At 39.9% G+C, this 18871-nt stretch overlaps 1 protein-coding gene across 1 annotated transcript in view; it reads right to left on the bottom strand.

Annotated features, from left to right (window-relative positions):
• sos1 (SOS Ras/Rac guanine nucleotide exchange factor 1) overlaps positions 1–18638 on the bottom strand; it is a 56743-nt gene extending 38105 nt beyond the window's left edge. The window contains exon 1 of the mRNA XM_002933875.5: positions 17670–18638. Coding sequence (XP_002933921.2) covers positions 17670–17774 — 105 coding nt within the window. The 5' untranslated portion in view covers positions 17775–18638. The remainder of the gene's footprint in view (positions 1–17669) is intronic.
• Between the last annotated feature and the right edge of the window lie 233 nt (positions 18639–18871).

Here is an 18871-nt window from a genome sequence, read left to right as displayed (position 1 = left end):
ACAGCGTTCAAAACATCATATTAAAATGCACAAGTCACGAAGGTATAGTAAAGATCCTCCTTGAAAGCTTGCAAGGTAAACTAGAGAGGCAGTACCAGGCCTGTTTTCACATATATTTAAAAAGTCACTTTAAAGAGAAGGAAAGGCTACATCACTGACAGGTGTCAAAATGTTAGGCACCACTAATGACTTTAATAGATTACCTAAAACCCCCGGTGTAGTTTTCTCCTAACAGGAGTACAGGCCAGGGGTATCAGGTAAGCGTTTACAATCACTGGGACGTGTCTAAAATTTAGCGTACTCCAGTGATTTTGCCTTTCCTTCTCCATTCAAAATAGATGTCACAGTTTATTGTTTACAAGATCAGTCTCTCACTTTATATCAATTTCAAGGCTCTCTCCTTTGGGCATCACAGTTACATAGATAAACATCTCCCCTTTTCAAGAAAAGTTTATGTAGTGTAAGAATGCCATGTGTAATAAGGCACCCCTGGTACATTTCCTGTCTTGGGCAGCAACATTACCCACCCCTTTTAATCACTTGCCCATCCCATAACGCAAAGTGGTTGCGAAAGCCACCAAGACCAAGTGTCAACTTTGCAGAAACTTATGTATTCTACTCAACACTTTTGCTCTGTCAGTTTCACACAAGGCTTCAACAGTTACTAGTGTCAAAACCTACAGCTCTGAACAACTTTTTTTCTGAAATCAGCTTTCATTACAGCAAATGCCTTTTTTGCCATAATCATAATGGTAATACATCACCTATAAGTATGGCAAAAGAGGATAGCCTGGTTATGTTTAATTGATGTCTAACCTAAGATTCAGCCGAAAAAACAAATGAACTGAAAACAATTTAGATTAATGTATGATGCCCATTTTAGAAATGCTATTTATAGAGTTAGCCTACTAATATGTGGTATACTAGACAGATTGTCTCTGTTTACCACAAAAATAATTAGAAGGTAGATTGATTTGCCATCTGCTGGCTTCATGCACGCTGTTGATTTTCTCTCCTAGGTATATTAGGCTGCTCCTTATCTCAAAGTCAAATAAAGACTGCAAGATAGGGGAAGAAAGTGATTTGTTTATACAGAGGTTAATAATGCAAGTTTACAAATTGGTTTTAGATGCCCAGCTGTCAACAAGCATGACAATTTTTACAGCAGGAAAAAAATACATATTTTATGATTAAATCAACAAGATGGTGAGGCATGCCCCTTAAGACATTACCAGCATTATACTGCACAGGTAAGAGCTTTTAAAATTTAACATATTCTTGAACAAACAAATTTAGTTTTTTTAGTTGTAATATTGGCAGCCTTTTCAGTGCATTGTGTCTAATTCTGAGCTTTTAGAATCAGGCACAATGGATTTCCATACAGGATTCTGCTTGAGAAGCTCTATTAACTGATGCATTTTGACAGTATTCCTTTAAACTATTACTCTGAAAATATTAAAACTAAAGGGGAAAAGTAGCATTTAAAAAAAAAAAAAAACAGAACTTTCTTATAACCGATGCCTGAAGAGGAACACATACTGTGAAATTGTTTATTCATCTTTCCGTCGGTGTGGTTTTTATGGTTACAACTGTCTACTTATGGGAGGTCACATGGACAGCCACAATTCCAGGAATTATATTGCCTTCTCATAGGTCTGTTAAGCAAGCTGCGAGAAGCACAATTGGAAAACAAGTTTTTGGCTTATCTACTATAATGGGCTAGGGAAAATGTAAAAGCATGAACAAAATAGAGAGATTAAAAAGTTACAGGTATAGGAGCAGGGGTATTCTGGATAAGTGGTCTTTCTGTAATTTGGATCTTCAAACCTCCATAGTCAACTAAAAAAATCAATAAAACATTAAACCCAACAGGATTGTTTTGCATCTAATAAGGATTAATTATATTTTAGTTATATTTTATAATGGAGTCTATGGGAGACAGGCTTTTTCATAATTATGAGCTTTCTGGATAACGGATTTCCAGAAAATGGATCCCATATGTGTATAAAAACGTGTAAGATACAAAGCATCAGCTTTGAATTACCTACATTTTAACTGAAGATTGCTTATCTCAGCTACTGTAGAGCCAACCTGGGAGACCTAGTTTACCTAGTACACATGTGGCCTCAGGTTATAGTAAAATGTACGTAAATCTATTTAGAAATGCAAAGATGTTTTACATTTAAAGGCAGTAAGTAAAAAGTTAAAAAATAAAGGTGCAGCTTAAACATAAGTAGATTGCCCTGCCTGAAAGCTAATCAGTATACTGCCTTGACTGTACTGTAGAACCCAGTGTGTGAACTTCAGCATATTCCACATAAATGAAAATTTAAGGAGTGATTGTGAATTTTTTTTCCAGGATTCCTCGCCTTCAATGAATTTATACTATTTTTGATACAAGACATTACCTTTCTGGCCCTTCCTGTTGCCTGGCATTTGCTACTGCTGAGTTCATAGCTGACAAGTACCTCCATCATTCTCCATCAAGGGCTTTCCTAACTTACCTTGCCTAACATCAAGGATCTGCTCATAAGGGATATAAGTGGCTAGCATCCTTAAAATCACGTGAATTTTTGTCACATAAACATCTGTAACCCTTCCATGTCCTAATTTACACATCTGAAAAGTGGATTCGGTGCTTTGTTTTTTTGTTTTTTTTTTTAAAAACACATTTCTGCAGTAAATGTTAAAATTTCAAGGACGCAGTTTGTCAATGCTGTCAAAAAAATACCTTGCTTGCTTGCAGAAAACTGGGGCTGTACATAGACAATATTTAAAAACCATACGGTATACATGCTATTTGTACAACCTATTATTGCATGAGTGCTGTTTACTCACAATAACCTAATTATGTTTAACTACAAAAGTTTGGACACCCCTGGGCAAATTACATATCTAGTTAATTTTGTAAAGTAATTTATTTTCCAGGGTTCTGCGTATTAAACAAACTTGTCAAAAAATAGTAACTGTGGCATGAGTAAAATTGGATGGCCTTCCACTTGTCCAACCATAAACACTTTTTGCAAGATCCCTGTCTCAAATTATCTAATTAGGCTTTAATAGCCATTAGGAGTTGTCACCTGCTGATAATTGAAGAGCCTAATAAAATCTTGGCCACCCCAAACTTTGGACTGTCACTCATGAGCTCCTCTAACCAAATGACCGAGGGTCTGAAAATAAAGCTAAATGACGACTACAAAGCCGGGAGGGGCTGTAAAGGGATTGGAAAGCACAGTTTTCCATTCTCCATAATGTGATCAAAAAATGTCAGGACACTGTGGAATCAAGGAAAGATCTGTAAGAGCAAGGCAACTTTCTGAGACAACTAGTCTTTTGCTAGCCACAAAGGCAAACCCTCATATGACTGCAAAGGACCTGCAGGAAAGTGTGGCTGGCTGACACAGGAGTGGCGTTGCACATTGTTCCACAGTGCATTGTTGTTTACACAAAAATGATCTGCATGGAAGAGTCATTAGGAGGAGGCCCATGCCCTCACCACAAAACAGCAACTTGGAAACAAAACTCTTTTGCAACAATCATGAGAAGTTTGTTTGTAGGAAAAGGTGCAACATTTTATTGGGGGAAAAAAATTTGGGGGTAGATTATGCTTTGGGGCTGAAGGGCAGCCAGTAGCAAAGAAGGAGACACTGTACATATATAGGACAGAATAGATTCCACAAAATAACACCAAATTTTGCATGCCAATATGAGACAGCAAAGAAGCCATGAGCTGCTTGAGAAAAAGCAAGCTAAAGGTTTTGGAAATGAAGTGTTTTCATGTACAACAGGCAGGGCTGCCATTAGGGTTGTACTACAGTCTGGGGAACCAAGTGTGACTATAATATTTACAGATACTGCCTAATTACAGGAAAATAGCAAAATTTATATTCATGTATTCGCAACAACAAATCCCAAAGAAAATAACTTCAAATAACTTAAACAACAAATCCCAAAGCAAAAAACTACCATGAGCTATGGCAGTTAAACCATACAGCTTCAGCAGCTTTGACTATAGTAGTTAAGATAAAACATATAAGGCTCACTACAAAAAAGACTAACTGGCAACTACAGAAGCCAATATGTTAACTGCATAAACACTTTGACCAAGACTTGCATACAGATAGTTATGGATAACTCACTTTTCATAGGAATAGGAAGTACACCCACAGGTGTAGAAGTCATGAACCAGCAATTGTACCCAAAAATGCACAGGTGCCTCTCACTATAAACATGGGTTTTTGCACACATTAATCCCACAGAATTCAAGTATAAGCTCTTGGTTTCTAAGCAATAGCATTTACCTAAACAAAAACACACTTTATTTACAGACAGGGTCACTTCACATCTGATGGCAATGCTACATATCCAGGCAAGAGGGTCTCTATTATGCACAAGACAACACTTGCCACCACTTGGTAGCCAAAAACAGTTAGAGCATTTTTTTAACTCTATGGGCAGGAAAAATGGTAAGAGTTTTCAGGGATCCCATCCAAAGCAAGGGTAAACACCCAGCAACCGAGACAACTGCATCACAAGCACTTGGGAGTGGGTTGAAGGGGATGCATAGTTAATGCAGAAAATGTGCTCTCTGCACTACTGATGAGGAAAAAAAAAAACCTTGTTTCGTACGATATTCAGTGCGTATATGGCAAGTCGACCAATATCGCAGAAGACTGCGAAAATCGCCACGTGTGTGGATGTTCACTATGCAACTCAGTAAAGGGGGTAATACTTGTCAGGTCTAATGCTATATACTAACACGTATACTACAAAGGCACAATTAGGGTGCCAAAGTTTGTAAATTTGTTAAACCAATTCGATACCCATTGCAGCAATAGTTTATGTCTGTTGCTACCCCTCCTAGGGTGCCATATGTGAGCAATTGCCATACAGCGGACAATAGGCAACTTTTATAGCAAAATGTCTAGCAACTGGTTGCTTCCCGGCCTTTGACTTGCCATTTGAGATCACCTCATTCACCAGAGTGTATGTCAAACTGCACTTGATTTTCATCCTCTGTCCAGACTAAATGCGTCTCACCACTCAGTTAGATGCAATGATTGCATTGCAACATTCATTCTTGGCCCTGGTCTAGTTTTTTAGGGATTAGCTTGATGTATCAAAATGAAGTAAATATTTTGGTCATCCATGGTCAACCTTTAATGCCAGTTATCCTTGGCCTGCTCCATTTTGTTATGTAAATGTTTATCTTTATTCCAATGGACCACCACTTCCTCACATTGTTGTAAAGCAGTGCTCAAACTAGGTTTTAAAAATCATTACATTTTACAACAGGGAGTACACTATATTTTATAATACATGAGTTTTAGTGAGTCCGGTAACAACAGACAGCACTTGTAAGAACTTAAATATGACTTTTCTTCCAGGGATAAACATTTGTATTTCTCCTAAGGATATTATATTGTTTCATACACTGAAATATCCACATATAAGTTAGTACAGGTATGGGAGCCGTTATCCAGAATGCTGGGGACCTGGGGTTTTCTGGATAAGGGGTCTTTCCGTAATTCGGATCTCCTATCTTAAGTCTGCTAAATAAATTATTTAACAGTAATTAAACCCAATAGGATTGTTTTGCCTCCAATAAGGATTAATTATATCTTAGTTGGGATCAAGTACAAAGTACTGTTTTATTATTAAAGAGAAAAAGGAAACCATTTTTAAAAATGTAAATTATTTGATTAAAATGGAGTCTAGGGGAGAGTGCCTTTCCGTTTTTCTGGCTGTTTTATGTGGCCCCTGGTGACTGTGCCTGACCGTGCAGCACTAATCGCCTGACTGCCTGTGCCTTTCTGGACACCTGTGCCCCAAAACATCAAATCTCACATTTAGCATGACACAATAATTGTTTTGTCAAATACTATTTAAAGGAGAAGGAAAGGCTAATAAAGAGTTAATCTCAAGCTGCAGGCAATAGTGCCCTTAAGTCTCCCCATACTTCACCCGTTCAGAAGACCAGAAGCCTAACAGGAAAAAAAAACGCTGAGCTGGGTAGAGAAGATTCCCATAATGCATCGCTCCCTCAAGACTTGGTGACTTGTAAATGCAGGTGGCGCATGCGCACACAGCAGAGCGTCCGGTTGCCATGGCGATGCAGCGTCGCCGAACTCTGTGACATGCAGGTGGGGGAAGCGGGGGGGCAGGTGCTGCGAGCGGCGGAGGGTTTGTGGCAGGAGCGGGGGGTTTTGTGGAGCTTGGGGCAGGAGGCAGGGAGCTGCAAAATCTTTGTGACAGGAGCGGGGAGCTGGCTTGTGCTTTTCAGCCCATACAGACATGCTGGACAAGATGGCGGCGCCATTCACTGAAACAAGCATGTAAGTTCTAGTATGTGTATCTCTGTAAATCTTTCATTAGGCAAGCCAGGAATATAGCATTTTTACACAGCAATAGTAGTACTATTTAATAGTGTGCTTAATAGATTTTAACTTTCCTTCTCCTTTAAGGGCTCTGGCACATAGGGAGATTAGTCGCCCGCAGCAAATCTCCCTGTTCGCGGGCGCCTAATCTCCCCGAAATGCCATCCCACCGGCGAAAATGTAAATCGCTGGTGGGATGGCATACGCGGCGCTTGTCTTGAGAGGAAACTTCTGCGTATGCCATGCCACTGGTGATTTACATTTTCGCTGGTGGGATGGCATTTCGGGGAAATTAGTCGCCCTTGAACAGGGAGATTTGTTGCGGGCAACTAATCTTCCCGTGTGCCAGAGCCCTTAAGGTTTCCTTTTTAATTAAAGAGAAAAACAATATAAACTTTACACCAAGTTTCACCACACTGTTCCCTATTGCAGTCTGTGAGAAAATACTTATATCTATGCAGACTGTTTGACCCACCTGACTGCAGGTATTTATATATAGTATATTATAAGTGCTTATTTAATAGATTTATTTTTCAAAAAAAAAAAAAAAAAAACCCCAGCCATCGCCAGAGTGTTTCTGCATAAATCTGGCAATGGACCGGGGGGTGGGGTATACAGCGTGACACGGTGCTGAAGTGAGACGGAACATGACGTCATGCGCATTGGACACAAATACATTTAATTCATGGAGTATAAAATTAGCTGTGCTAGCCTGGTTTCAACAAGTTCTATGCAAATTGTGCTAAAAGTGTTATTACTTTCTGTTTATAAAAACTTAATTTTGGGGTTAAATATTTTTCTCCTGCCTGTGCGTTACTGCTCAACCATGTCTCCAATGTCTGAGTTTTCCTTTTTTTTTTTTTTTTTACTAAAAAGTTATCTGAATTTTACTCTGTATCAACAGGTGTAACATAGAAAAGGTGCCGTTGCCAATAGCAACTAATCAGGGCTATCCTTTTTTTTCTAACTTGTAGCAGACTAACTGCTGATGCTGCAATACAGCATGAAGGTTGATCACCCTTGAGGTGTTTGCCTGGTCTAAGAAGATTTTAACCTATGCAAAATATTGTACATTTTCAAGCATACTATAAAAATATCAATTAAAAAAAAAAATCACTGTTTTCTTTTGCAGCAGATCAAATGTTCTGATAATGGACATCTATGCAGAAGTTTATGTAAGACACCCTTGCAGCCTTTTTCATGAATAAAAAAATATGTTAGAATTATTGTAAATTTAATAAAAGAACTTTTTTTCCCCTTCCCAGAATATATTTATGCCACAAAATCCTTATTTCTTTTCCAGAAAACATTGGACAGGGAGGGGAAAAACATACACAAGCACACACAATTACCCTGCCAAGTACTTAAAAAAAATGTAGTGCAATTCACGCAAGTAGAACTGTAAACAACAGAGTTAACGTCACCAAGCAGGTCACAGTGTAGGGTTGCTAATGAGCACAGAAATAGAACAGTAAAGGGTCAATAGTGCTTACAAGCTACCTGCTCTGTTGGGTAAATAATTGGAAAATATGCATGCTTTCTTAAAAAAAATAAACAGAAAGATCATTCTGATTTATGCAAAGAACTGGCACTTTTACTATGTAGCTTTCTTGAATATTACAGGTCAACTGTGCCAGTGTTACAACTGGTTAAAAAAAATAAAAACAAAGATTTTGTATGCCATGCATTGCAGTCTAAATACTTCAAGCTTTTCCCTGCAACCCATTTGTTGGCGATTTCCTGCATTCCACCTTAGCAGAGCATGGGAATTAATATATTTGATTCTTCTATATGTGCCAGTACTCACACAGGCATGTAAGACCAGAACACAGGTAGAATGCAGCATGCTGGGTTCCACCATTATTTGGCACTTACATATGTCTGTGCAAGTACACCACAATAGGGAAGAATGGGATGCATCTGTTCCAGGGGAATGCAGCAAGGATCCACCATATGGGAACGCAGGAACAGACACTCTAACAAGCCACCGAGGTGCATCTTGTTGTTAGTGCTTGTGATTTACTTTCAACTTCCTAGTATAAAAATAATTCTGTTCTCACAAAGACCAGACAGGACTAAATGTAACTATCATGGCCCTTAACAGTTTGGTTGTTTGTTTAAAAATTGGCCAGCTTCATCCTTGCTGTCTGTATGTTCCCAGCTTTAGCTTTTCACAAGGACAGATAAGGGATATTAGCTAAGGTAGAGCAAAATAAAATAAAACTTTTAAGATATATAAATGTAAGAAAAGTGGAAAAGCAAATAAATAAATGAAGAGGGGGGAAGGGGGAAAACCAGAATAAAAAGTATTAGTTTGTACTTAGCATTAGTTGCATTCCTATATTAATGGGCAGTCTAATATGCAGTTGTTGTAAGTAACTGCAGTACTTGATGCAACAAGCCAAATAAAGCACAAGAGTACACCAATTTATAGCAAGACATATCACATCACAGTTTGAGATGTTTCAGGCAAGCCGTGTACAATTTGTCAAGCCATGTTGACAACTATATATCCATACACACACACACACACAACCATGCATATACATACATACATACACGTACTCAAAGACAACAATAATGTCGCATTGGTCCTCCAATGCTGCCCTTCTCAGCCACATCGCTAGTGTAGAGAGCGCAATGGTGCTCTCTGCACTAGTGGAGCCATATTTCTGTTTTAAAAGACGGAAATATGGCTCCTCAAGTTGACAAGAACGGTCCAAAACTGAACTCCACCAATCAACAGTCACACAGATTGTGTACAAATGAAGGAAATTCCCGAGCCAGAAGTGGTTGGCTATCAAAGATAACTCCAACTGCAAGGTGTCTAAGAGGTCCGAGAGGTTACAATAGAACCCAGGGTAACTTCTTAGCAACTAAAGGCCTGTCTTATAATGTTGATGTTTAAACACTAAACAGCAATTTTGTGGACAGATGAAACTAAAATAGAACTTTTAGGCTTAAATGAGGAGCGTTACATTTGGAGAAAGAAAAACACTGCATTCCAGCAGAAGAACCGTATTCCACTTGTAAAACATGGTGGTGGGAGTGTTCTGGTTGAGGCCTGTATTGCTGCATCTGGGCCTGGATGGCTTGCCATCAATTCTGAACTACACCAGAGAATTCTAAAGGAAAATGTCAAGACATCTGTTTGCGAACTGAATCTTAAGAGACAGTGGGTCATACAGCAAGACGTCGATTAAACGATTAAAACACACAATTCTTTCTACCAAAGAATGGTTAAAGAAGAATAAAGTAAATATTCTGGAAAGGCCACATCAAAGTCCTGATCTTAACCCAACTGAACTGTTGTGGAAAGACCTAAATGTGAGCAGTTCATGTGAGGAAACCTACAAACATCCAAGAGCTTAAGCTGTTCTGTATGAAGGAATGGGCTAAAATTCCTCTGAGTGGATGAGCAAGACAACAGTTACCACAAACATTTAGTTGCAGTTAATGCTGCACAAGGTGGGGGAGGGGGGTCACACCAAATACTGAGAGAATGTTTCACATACTTTTGCCACATGCAATTATGTTATTGGATCATTTTTTATTTTTTTTCAAAAAAAATACATGACCAAATAACTTTGTTTTATTTGTTTCACTAGGTTTTCTTCATATACTTTTTAGGACTTGTTTTTCAACATATAAAAATATAGACATTTTTAAAGGGCTTGCAAACTTTCAAGCACCATTATAAAATGAAAGTATGAATTATTAATATTAAATTCAGGCTTCTTCTCCTATTAAATGCAGTATGGGACCAGTTATCCAGAAAGCTTGGGGTTTTCTGGATAAGGGATTTTTCTGTAATTTGAATCACTGTATCTTAATGCAGTACAGACACTAAAAAATTACCTCTGCAAAATAGTAATGTGCCGTACATTAAAGCTGCCTATAGGTCATGTTGATTGTTTTTTTGCTGGTAGGGCTGATTTTGTAAAGGTGGCCACACAAAAGATCGTTCCCACCCTCCACAGACGTTCAGGGCTGAATCGTCAGATATGAAGGTAGAATCAATAGGATTTCTACCTCCTTCTGCCCATTCAGTCCTGAAGGTAGATTTTGCTCAGGTGCCTTCAATGGCACCAGATCAAAATCTTTTAATCCGCCCAATTGGCGAGTCGACCGATATCCGCAGTCTTCTGCGATATTGGTCGCCTCGCCAACTTGCCATACACGCACCAAATATTGTACGAAACAAGGTTTCGTACGATATCATCGGTGCGTGTATGGTCAGCTTAAGTAATTGTTCCTTGAAGTTCCTAAACCTTACTGTTTCTTCTCAGCCGGTCAGCTATAGCTTCTAATGCAAACGAACTCCTGCTGCACCAATATGGCAGCCTCCACACAAAGGAATATGGAGACTGGATAGGTAATGTAAAAGCAAATACAATGTTATCATAGATGTAAACAAAATATTTAAATATCTGGTGTCAGTATCTCTTTAAGTCTGCTAAAAAATCATTTACACGTTAAATAAACCCAGTAGGATTGTTTTGCCTCCAATAAGGATTAATTATATCTTAGCTGGGATCAAGTACAAAGTTCTGTTTTATTATTACAGAGGAAAAGGAAATCAATTTTAAAAATTAGATTTGCTTATAATAGATTTGTATCACATGGAGTGCCATTCTTTTGGACAGCAAAAACCCAGTTGCTACACACAGCGCTCAATCAAGCACACATCCAAATGTCAGCTCTCAAAAATTTTTGTGCAAGTAACTGGCTGGAAACTCTCCTTGACCAATATAGCCATTCTGTATGGCTTACTTGAGACCTCCATAGCCTTAACAAAACACAGAGGCACCAAATAGTTTGCCACTTGTAAATTTTATGGAAGCAGCCACTATGATTTAGTAAACCATGATGACAGTGGTTAAATTCCAGAGGCTTTATCTGAAGCCAGTACTGCTAAATATTGTGACTGTAGCCACAGGCATGGCTTGCTCCAAACTAGAAGAAACAATGTGAGCACCTGAGTGGTTCTAACCCACAAAGATGTATATATTGCTGCATCTTAATCCCATCTGCACAAACCAATAAATATAAGCAGCTTCCTTCATTATCTATGAACTGATATGTCTGTTAGCAGGATTGATTAGAAAGCTGGCCCTAAAAGGGGATGACTAACTTTTATATGATATAGAGCAGTGCTGTCCAACTGGCGGCCCGCGACCCCCTTCTGTGTGGCCCCCCACCTGTCTGGCTGCTTTGATGGCTTACTCTTGTGTAAGCTTTAAATGGTATCAGTACTGTGATTAACTGCCCCCCCCTGCATGGTTCTCACCTCAGATTCAGGCTGTAATCAGGCTGTATTGTTTAAATATGTAATTCCCTGTGTTGTTCACACCTTTTAATCTCTGCATTGTTCACCCCCCCCTGCAGTGTTCACACCTCAGGCTCAGGCTGTAATCACCCATATTGTTCCCCTGTTCACACCTCAGGAGCAGTAGAAACCCACAAATAATCCCTGCACACTACAAAAAGAACATATACTGAGGTGGTACTGCAATTAAAAACTTTTTTAATATATAGTTATTGTGCAGACTGTTGGAGCAGTGCCAGCATTGTGTCACTGTAGGCTGCCTGTGTGTGCCATACACACAGGCATCATAGGGCAAGCAGAGTATGATAGCACACACAGGCAGGGTAGGGAAGGCAGAGTATGGCACACACAGGCAGAGTATGGCACACACAGGCCAAGTATGGCACAAACCAGCCAAGAATGGCAAACACAGTGAAAGTATGGCACATGCAGGCAGGGTAGGGAAGGCAGAGTATGGCACACACAGGCCAAGTATGGCACAAACCAGCCAAGTATGGCACACAGGCAGGGTAGGGAAGGCAGAGTATGGCACACACAGGCAGAGTATGGCACACACAGGCAGAGTATGGCACACACAGGCCAAGTATGGCACAAACCAGCCAAGAATGGCACACAGGCAGGGTAGGGAAGGCAGAGTATGGCACACACAGGCAGGGTAGGGAAGGCAGAGTATGGCACACACACACAGGCAGGGTAGGGCAGGCAGAGTATGGCAGGTTTTTGCTGTACTACAACCATTAATATGGGTATGGTCATGTGATAACATGGGTGTGGTTTCAAGTGGGTGCGGTTTCAAAAAGGGGAGTGGTCAAAACTGGCTTCCATTATCGGCCCTCCACCACGTAGGTCGGAAAAATTCCGGCCCTCGGTACAACAGAAGTTGGACAGCACTGATATAGAGCAACCTATTCTAAGGAATCTCTGTGTTTGTGAATTAGCATTCCTGCTCTGCTCGTTCCACACTGCAACTAAAAAAGCCATCTGGTTATTAGGGTTCCAGACACTGCCAACTAAAAACCATATGGGCTCCGAGGGTTTTATTGTTATTCTTATTTTAAATTGTATCTGCCTATGTATCTGTCATTCTAACATTAAAAATGCTATAGTAGTGCTGTCCTACTGGCAGACTGCGGGCTGTTGTTACTGCTTACCTTTGTGTAAGCTTTACTTTTTATAATTACTGAGATTAACTGCCCCCCCCCTGCATTGTTTACACCTCAGATTCAAGCTTTAAGGCCTTGCATTGCTTACACCTGTAAGCCCCTCCACTGATCACACCTGTAAGCCTCTCCATTGTTTAAACCTCAGATGTATGACTGTGTGTGCCATACTCTGCTTGCCATATCCACTGCTTTCCCTAGGCTGTCTGTGTGCCATACTCTGCCTGCCATAAGCTGCCTGTGTGTGCCATACTCTGCCTGCCTTGCTCTACCCTGCCTGTGTGTGCCACACTCTGCCTGCCCTATGCTACCTGTGGGAGGTGAACCTGGCTGGGGTTTGTTTTTGAAGTTTGTTATCATTTGAAAATAGGTGTAAGGGGGTCCACTAAGGTGTGTAATTATGTGCGGGGGTTGCTGGGCTACCCACAGGGGAAAAGGAAGGTCATGGATTTAAAGGTATGGCTTAATTTGACAACTTTTTTCACATATGATTGATGGGTGATCCGTGCAGTGAGCACCAACCATTTGTCTTTTTGAAGTGCTACCTCCATTAATGGGGACATAGGCTTAACAATGTTTGTGTTAATATGGGTGTGGTTTAATGCGAGTGTGGCCAAAACTGACTTTCATTACCAGCCCTCCACCACGTAGACTAGAAAAATTCCGGCTTTGATACCAAAGAAATTCGACAGCACTGTTTCATGCAAAGTAAAATAATACCAGCATTTTGAAGATCCCCTGCTGTGTTTTAATATACACTTATGACGCAATGTAAACTTAAAATATATGTTCACCCAAAGAATAAAATAGTATTTTTTCCCTCTGTCCTTCACTGCATGCCTGACTACAGAAACAACATAGCAGAAATTAGATCTCATGAGTCAAGATTACAGTTCCCCCAATGCCATAAAGACTTCTGTTTCAAGTTCAATTCAGTCTTAACTTGTGCAGTCGCACCTGCACCAAATATGAAGATTCCTGTGAACCCCTACACTGCTCCAAGATCGAAACTTTCCCAAAAGCAAAACTATATACACAGCTACAGTAGAACCTTGAGTTTATGTTTTACAGGGAACTGTGTAAAAATGGCATACATTCAGAGAAGGGGAAAAAAACTGTCAATACCAGGAGAACTGGGGGCATTTAATTAGGATTCTACTTTATTACCATGCCACATATTAAAGGGCAACTTGGCAGGCATATGAAGTGCAGTCAAAGTATGACACCAGCTTTCCTTCCTTGTGAGCCTGAAAAGATCAGTAAAAGAAGAAAAGTAATTGTTCATACAAGACTATTTTGCTCACCAGAACTACAAAAAATAAAAGCACATTGCCCTAAGCATACCTTTATTTAAAATTATTAGATGGACAGTTGAAATAAACTATCTTTATTTTTCCACTAAAACCTGTGAGTGCGGCATTTACTCTATTTTGTGCTACAGTATTATTTAATACAGCACCCAGGCTCTCTATTTTTTCTTTTTACGCGAGTGCCTGCTGCCTATGACTTAAAATTAAATGTTGCATATTAAATTTGTATTATAAATTCAGTTTACCCCACTACCATTAATCAAAAAGTTGCACTTTTTCGGAGCTCAATGGAAGTAACATTATCTCCATTTTTGATGAAGGTAAAAAAAGAAACTGTACTGCCTAAAGAATGATGAAAGTGATACAATATATCAAACTTGGAAGCTGAGTTATGGCTGCAGATTTTGAGGTCAGCTCTGTTAGGCCAGTCATATCTACAGTAATGGTGGCTCTAGGCTATTGCAGCAGACCTGGGCTAGAGCAAGTGCCTAATACAATAAAGGAAGCATACCCTGTAGCTGCTGGAAGCTCAAGATGTATAGGGGACCCAATGTGGCACAAACTGATAAGCAGTTTCACGAAATTATGAAAAAAAAAATTTCCCCAAAGTTATTCCTAAAATGATTTTGCTCTGGGGCCCAGTAGCTTCTATTCATACCACTGTGCCAAGTTCAGAGAACTTTGCACATGAGTGAGTGCTTATCCTTCCAGGGAAGATCAGTGAAGGAAGAGCACAAAGAAGTTCTCAAGACAAAAGTCAATAGAAGTTGCTTAGTGCCACAGGTATCCTCAGGCATATACAGACAGCCATATTACATAGTTTAAAGCAGTAGGCACTATTTCTTATAGATGCTTTGAGTGTCTAAGACATAACGTTTAAATTAAAAACATCTAAACAAATGAACTTAAAAAGATAAAAGAATTTATTGTTTTAAATAAAGGTCTTACAAACTTCTAAGTTATTGCCTCATATACCTCTAGCTCATCTGCCCAACTAAAAAGAAACTGCCGTATACTACAGTTCACCTGCTTTTCCTTTTATATTTTATTTTGCAAATATGCTAATGCTGCAAGCAGATGAGCAATGAAACCCTAAAGGTGAAAATCCCAAAGCAAAGGAATGTCCAGCACTGACCATAAAAACCAGGAGGAGTGCTGGGCACCAAAAAGATGTGCAACGGTCTGCAGGGCAGTCGCCTCCAATCAATGGTTCTGTGACATCAGGAATAATGTCATGCCAGCTCTCTGACCAGCACAACCATTAGCCCCCTCACTAGTAGCCAAACCCAGAGGACAGGCAGTATGTAGCAAGCTTCTCACTGGATAAGATCACTTTTTGTAGTCTATGACTCCCAAAATTAAACTGTTTTTTTAGAATATATGGAAAGGAATGGAAAGTGTAGATGTTCCACTACCTTACACTGCAACCCAATTCTGGTATGAAATAACTTTACGTAGAGAGTTAACATATGAAATAGGAACATTTGAAATTTTTGCAGAATGCAGTTATCCCATAGCATTGCCAGCATATGTCTTTCAATGTGTTACACATAAGCAAAAAGAATACACACATTTACAGACATGTAAGAAGTATAAATAATGTGCAATTTCAGGGTACCATAATGTATTATAAATGAGAATCTTCACTGCTATGAAACAATGAATATCTGAATTTTTTTTCTTTACTATTTCACATTTTTTGTTCAGGAGCTCTCTAGTCTGTCATTTCAACTGCTAAAACTAGTCTGTCACCAGATTGCTAGAATCATTGATCCAAATCCATAAAAGTCAAGAATTGGCCTAAATGACAGAATAGAAGACAAACAGAAGAATGGCTGAACAGAAATAAAAGACTGATTAAATATGACAATAAGAACCTAGCAAATACATGTATATACATTTGGTTGTTGGGCTTGGACCTGTGATTTTAGAAAATAGACATATGTTTACATTGCAGAGAAAAAAAAAATATAAATTCATAAAAAAATAATAATTTACTAAGTTTCCCTTTACTAAACCTGTCTGACATGACTCACTCAATTTTTCATTTTCAAAACACTTAGAGGAGGTCTAAAATTTAAACATTGAGGGGTACACTCCCCAGTGATTCTAACTGATATCCTCAGACCCTGAGCCAGAACTCTTCTTGGCTGAAAAACGTGGCAGCCCAGGTACTATTCCAGTGAGCATTGCAATGCCATTTTGCCAAACTTTCCCAAGGATCACTTTCTGTTGGTCTGGGTTGCATGCATGTGCAGACCTTTTATTGTAATGAGTATTACACTAGCAACATAAAAATTAGGTGTATATTTTTTTTTATACAAGTTTTTCATAAGATGTACAGTAATGTGACCGTTATGGCATTGTTCACCTTCCAGACACCAGCAATAATTTTATTCAATTGCTTTTTAATTTGTATTTGTGATTGGTATTCTAATATTGCTTTAAAACAGCTCTGGGAGAGGGTGGAGTCACAGACACTGTAACCTGTTCTAATTTGATATGTCAGTTACTACATTTCTTATCTTGGACTCTGCTGAGTATAATGCTGGAGTTTTATTAAAAGCAGCTAACATTCCACAGCTGCTGCTGATAAATGTATCAACTAATGTAGCAAAATGTAACAGTTCAGGGTCTGCACCTGGATTGCTGAGCTGCCAAACACAAGAGACAGTACCATTAAAGTTTAAACTTCAATTTTAGAAAAATATACATTAGAAATAATAAATAGAAGGCAATTGAAAAAAAAAAAAAAGCCTTGTTGCATCTGAAAATGTCTGTGCTGAAAAAAAAGTGAACAAACCCTTGAACCTGTGGGAAAGGATCATAGTTGACACCTACTTTTGCCCCTTGCAGTACTTAAAATCAGATCTGGCCTTGGTTTTAACAGACATCTAAATATCACAGCCATAAAGAGGACCGAGATTTCATTTCTGACTAGTTGGACCAGCTAAGTTCCATTATACATATCCATTTAATTAGTGTGGAGTGTGAATAAGGCCAGTGACAGGGGACAGCTGTAGTCATTTGACTTTTATGTAAAAGGGGACTTAAAACCCACAAATACAATGCTATCTAATGAATGAAAATTTTAAGAAACTTACCAACATGCAATTCATTAAAATGAAATGATTGGTTTTAAATGTATTTGTGCATGCAATTGCAACTGAAAACTGTATTTTTGTACCATCTCTTGATACTATGTAGCAGAAGCATGATTATTTGGAGGTCTGTTAATTAGCTGCCTTCTGCTACATTGTTTAAAAAGACAGGCCTTGGTATACAAAAGGTCAAGCAGAGTTTTACTTTTCAATAGCAATTACATTTACAAATAACATTAAAACCATTGAAAATGTGTAGCTGAATTATATTGGAAAGTTTATAGGCAGAGTTTTTTAAGGTTCCATGTAACAAAACAGCCTGTGGCCTCTGGGTGTTGCAGAAATAGACTGGTTTGTCACAGGTTGAACATCCATGTTGTAACCCCTCTTACCTTTTTCAGGGCACCAACCAGCAGACCCTTCCATTTGGGGGAGTTCTCCTCACTGAAGAAGTCGTACTGAAACTGTGGGGCCTGCATGACGGCTTCCCTCGGCATTTGTAGAGCTGGGGGCGGATTATCCTAATCCTCACAATGCCAGGTGGGGGAGAAAGGCGCCTGCCAGGTAAGGAGACTGGGTCCTTCAAGTGGGGGTGCCACTTATGCTCCCCCGCCCCGCCAGATAAACTCCACCGCCTTCCAAATGAGCAGATGCCGGCTTTAAGGCAACAAATGATCCATAAGGGTGGGGAAGTTGAAGAAGTTGCCCCTTAAACGGGGCAGCATAGGGCGCACATTTCCCCTTTGGGAGAAAGAGAAGGAGGGGGGCGGCTCATGGACACCGCTTGCACTTGACAGCTGCCTGTACATATATGACAGCTGTGTGTATACATAGGAGATGGGTGGGACTAGGCCGGAGGCACGCACTTGCTTACTCCTAGTCCCGACCTCTCTTAATTCCGGGGTGAGCTAGGAGGCCGCGGATGGAGGTGCGATTCAGGGGCTGCTCTGCCCTCCCGGGCCCACACAGGAGCTGCCAGCGCGCCGCCCCGTCTCTCTGCTAATAACAAAGGCAGACTGGGAAGCTCCAGTGGCGCAGCGTTCTCCTTGAGCATCCAGAAAACGGGGGTCTGGACGGGCGTCACTGGATAAAAAAAGACACCCCGGTTCCCCTCCCTGTTGTCTGCTCCTTCGCCGCCCCTCCTTGTTTACGGCCGACTTCTCTTTCCCTTAGCAGCTCGACCCAGCCTGTGGTAATGATGGCGCAAGAGGACTCTTGATGCGTCACTTTGTTATTATTTTTGTTGTTAGTTTATTCCCCCCACACTCTCGCCAGACAGCAGCGCTCAGCGGCCGTTGGAACAGACTTGTATTGCGACTGCGCGCAATCTAGGGGGCGACAGAAGGGCTGCCTGCCGCCGTCATGTGACCACCGACCTTAACTCCGCCTACGCCTGATTTAGCCACAAGCGCACCACTTTTTTTTTTTTCAAATAGCTTTATTATTATGGTACTATACCTTTGATCAGCGTACTGCATACAAATATGCTGCTCAATACATTCAATGTATTTTCATATAAACCTGCAGTATTGGGGAAACCTTATACATTTTTTGCTTCATTCTCTTGATTTTTCAATTTATGTCAAGTTTACTT

Source organism: Xenopus tropicalis, chromosome 5, assembly GCF_000004195.4.
Source record: "Xenopus tropicalis strain Nigerian chromosome 5, UCB_Xtro_10.0, whole genome shotgun sequence".
Classification (NCBI taxonomy): domain Eukaryota; kingdom Metazoa; phylum Chordata; class Amphibia; order Anura; family Pipidae; genus Xenopus; species Xenopus tropicalis.
The sequence above is the reverse complement of the archived record's forward strand: the minus strand, read 5'-3'. Positions and strand labels throughout refer to the sequence as shown.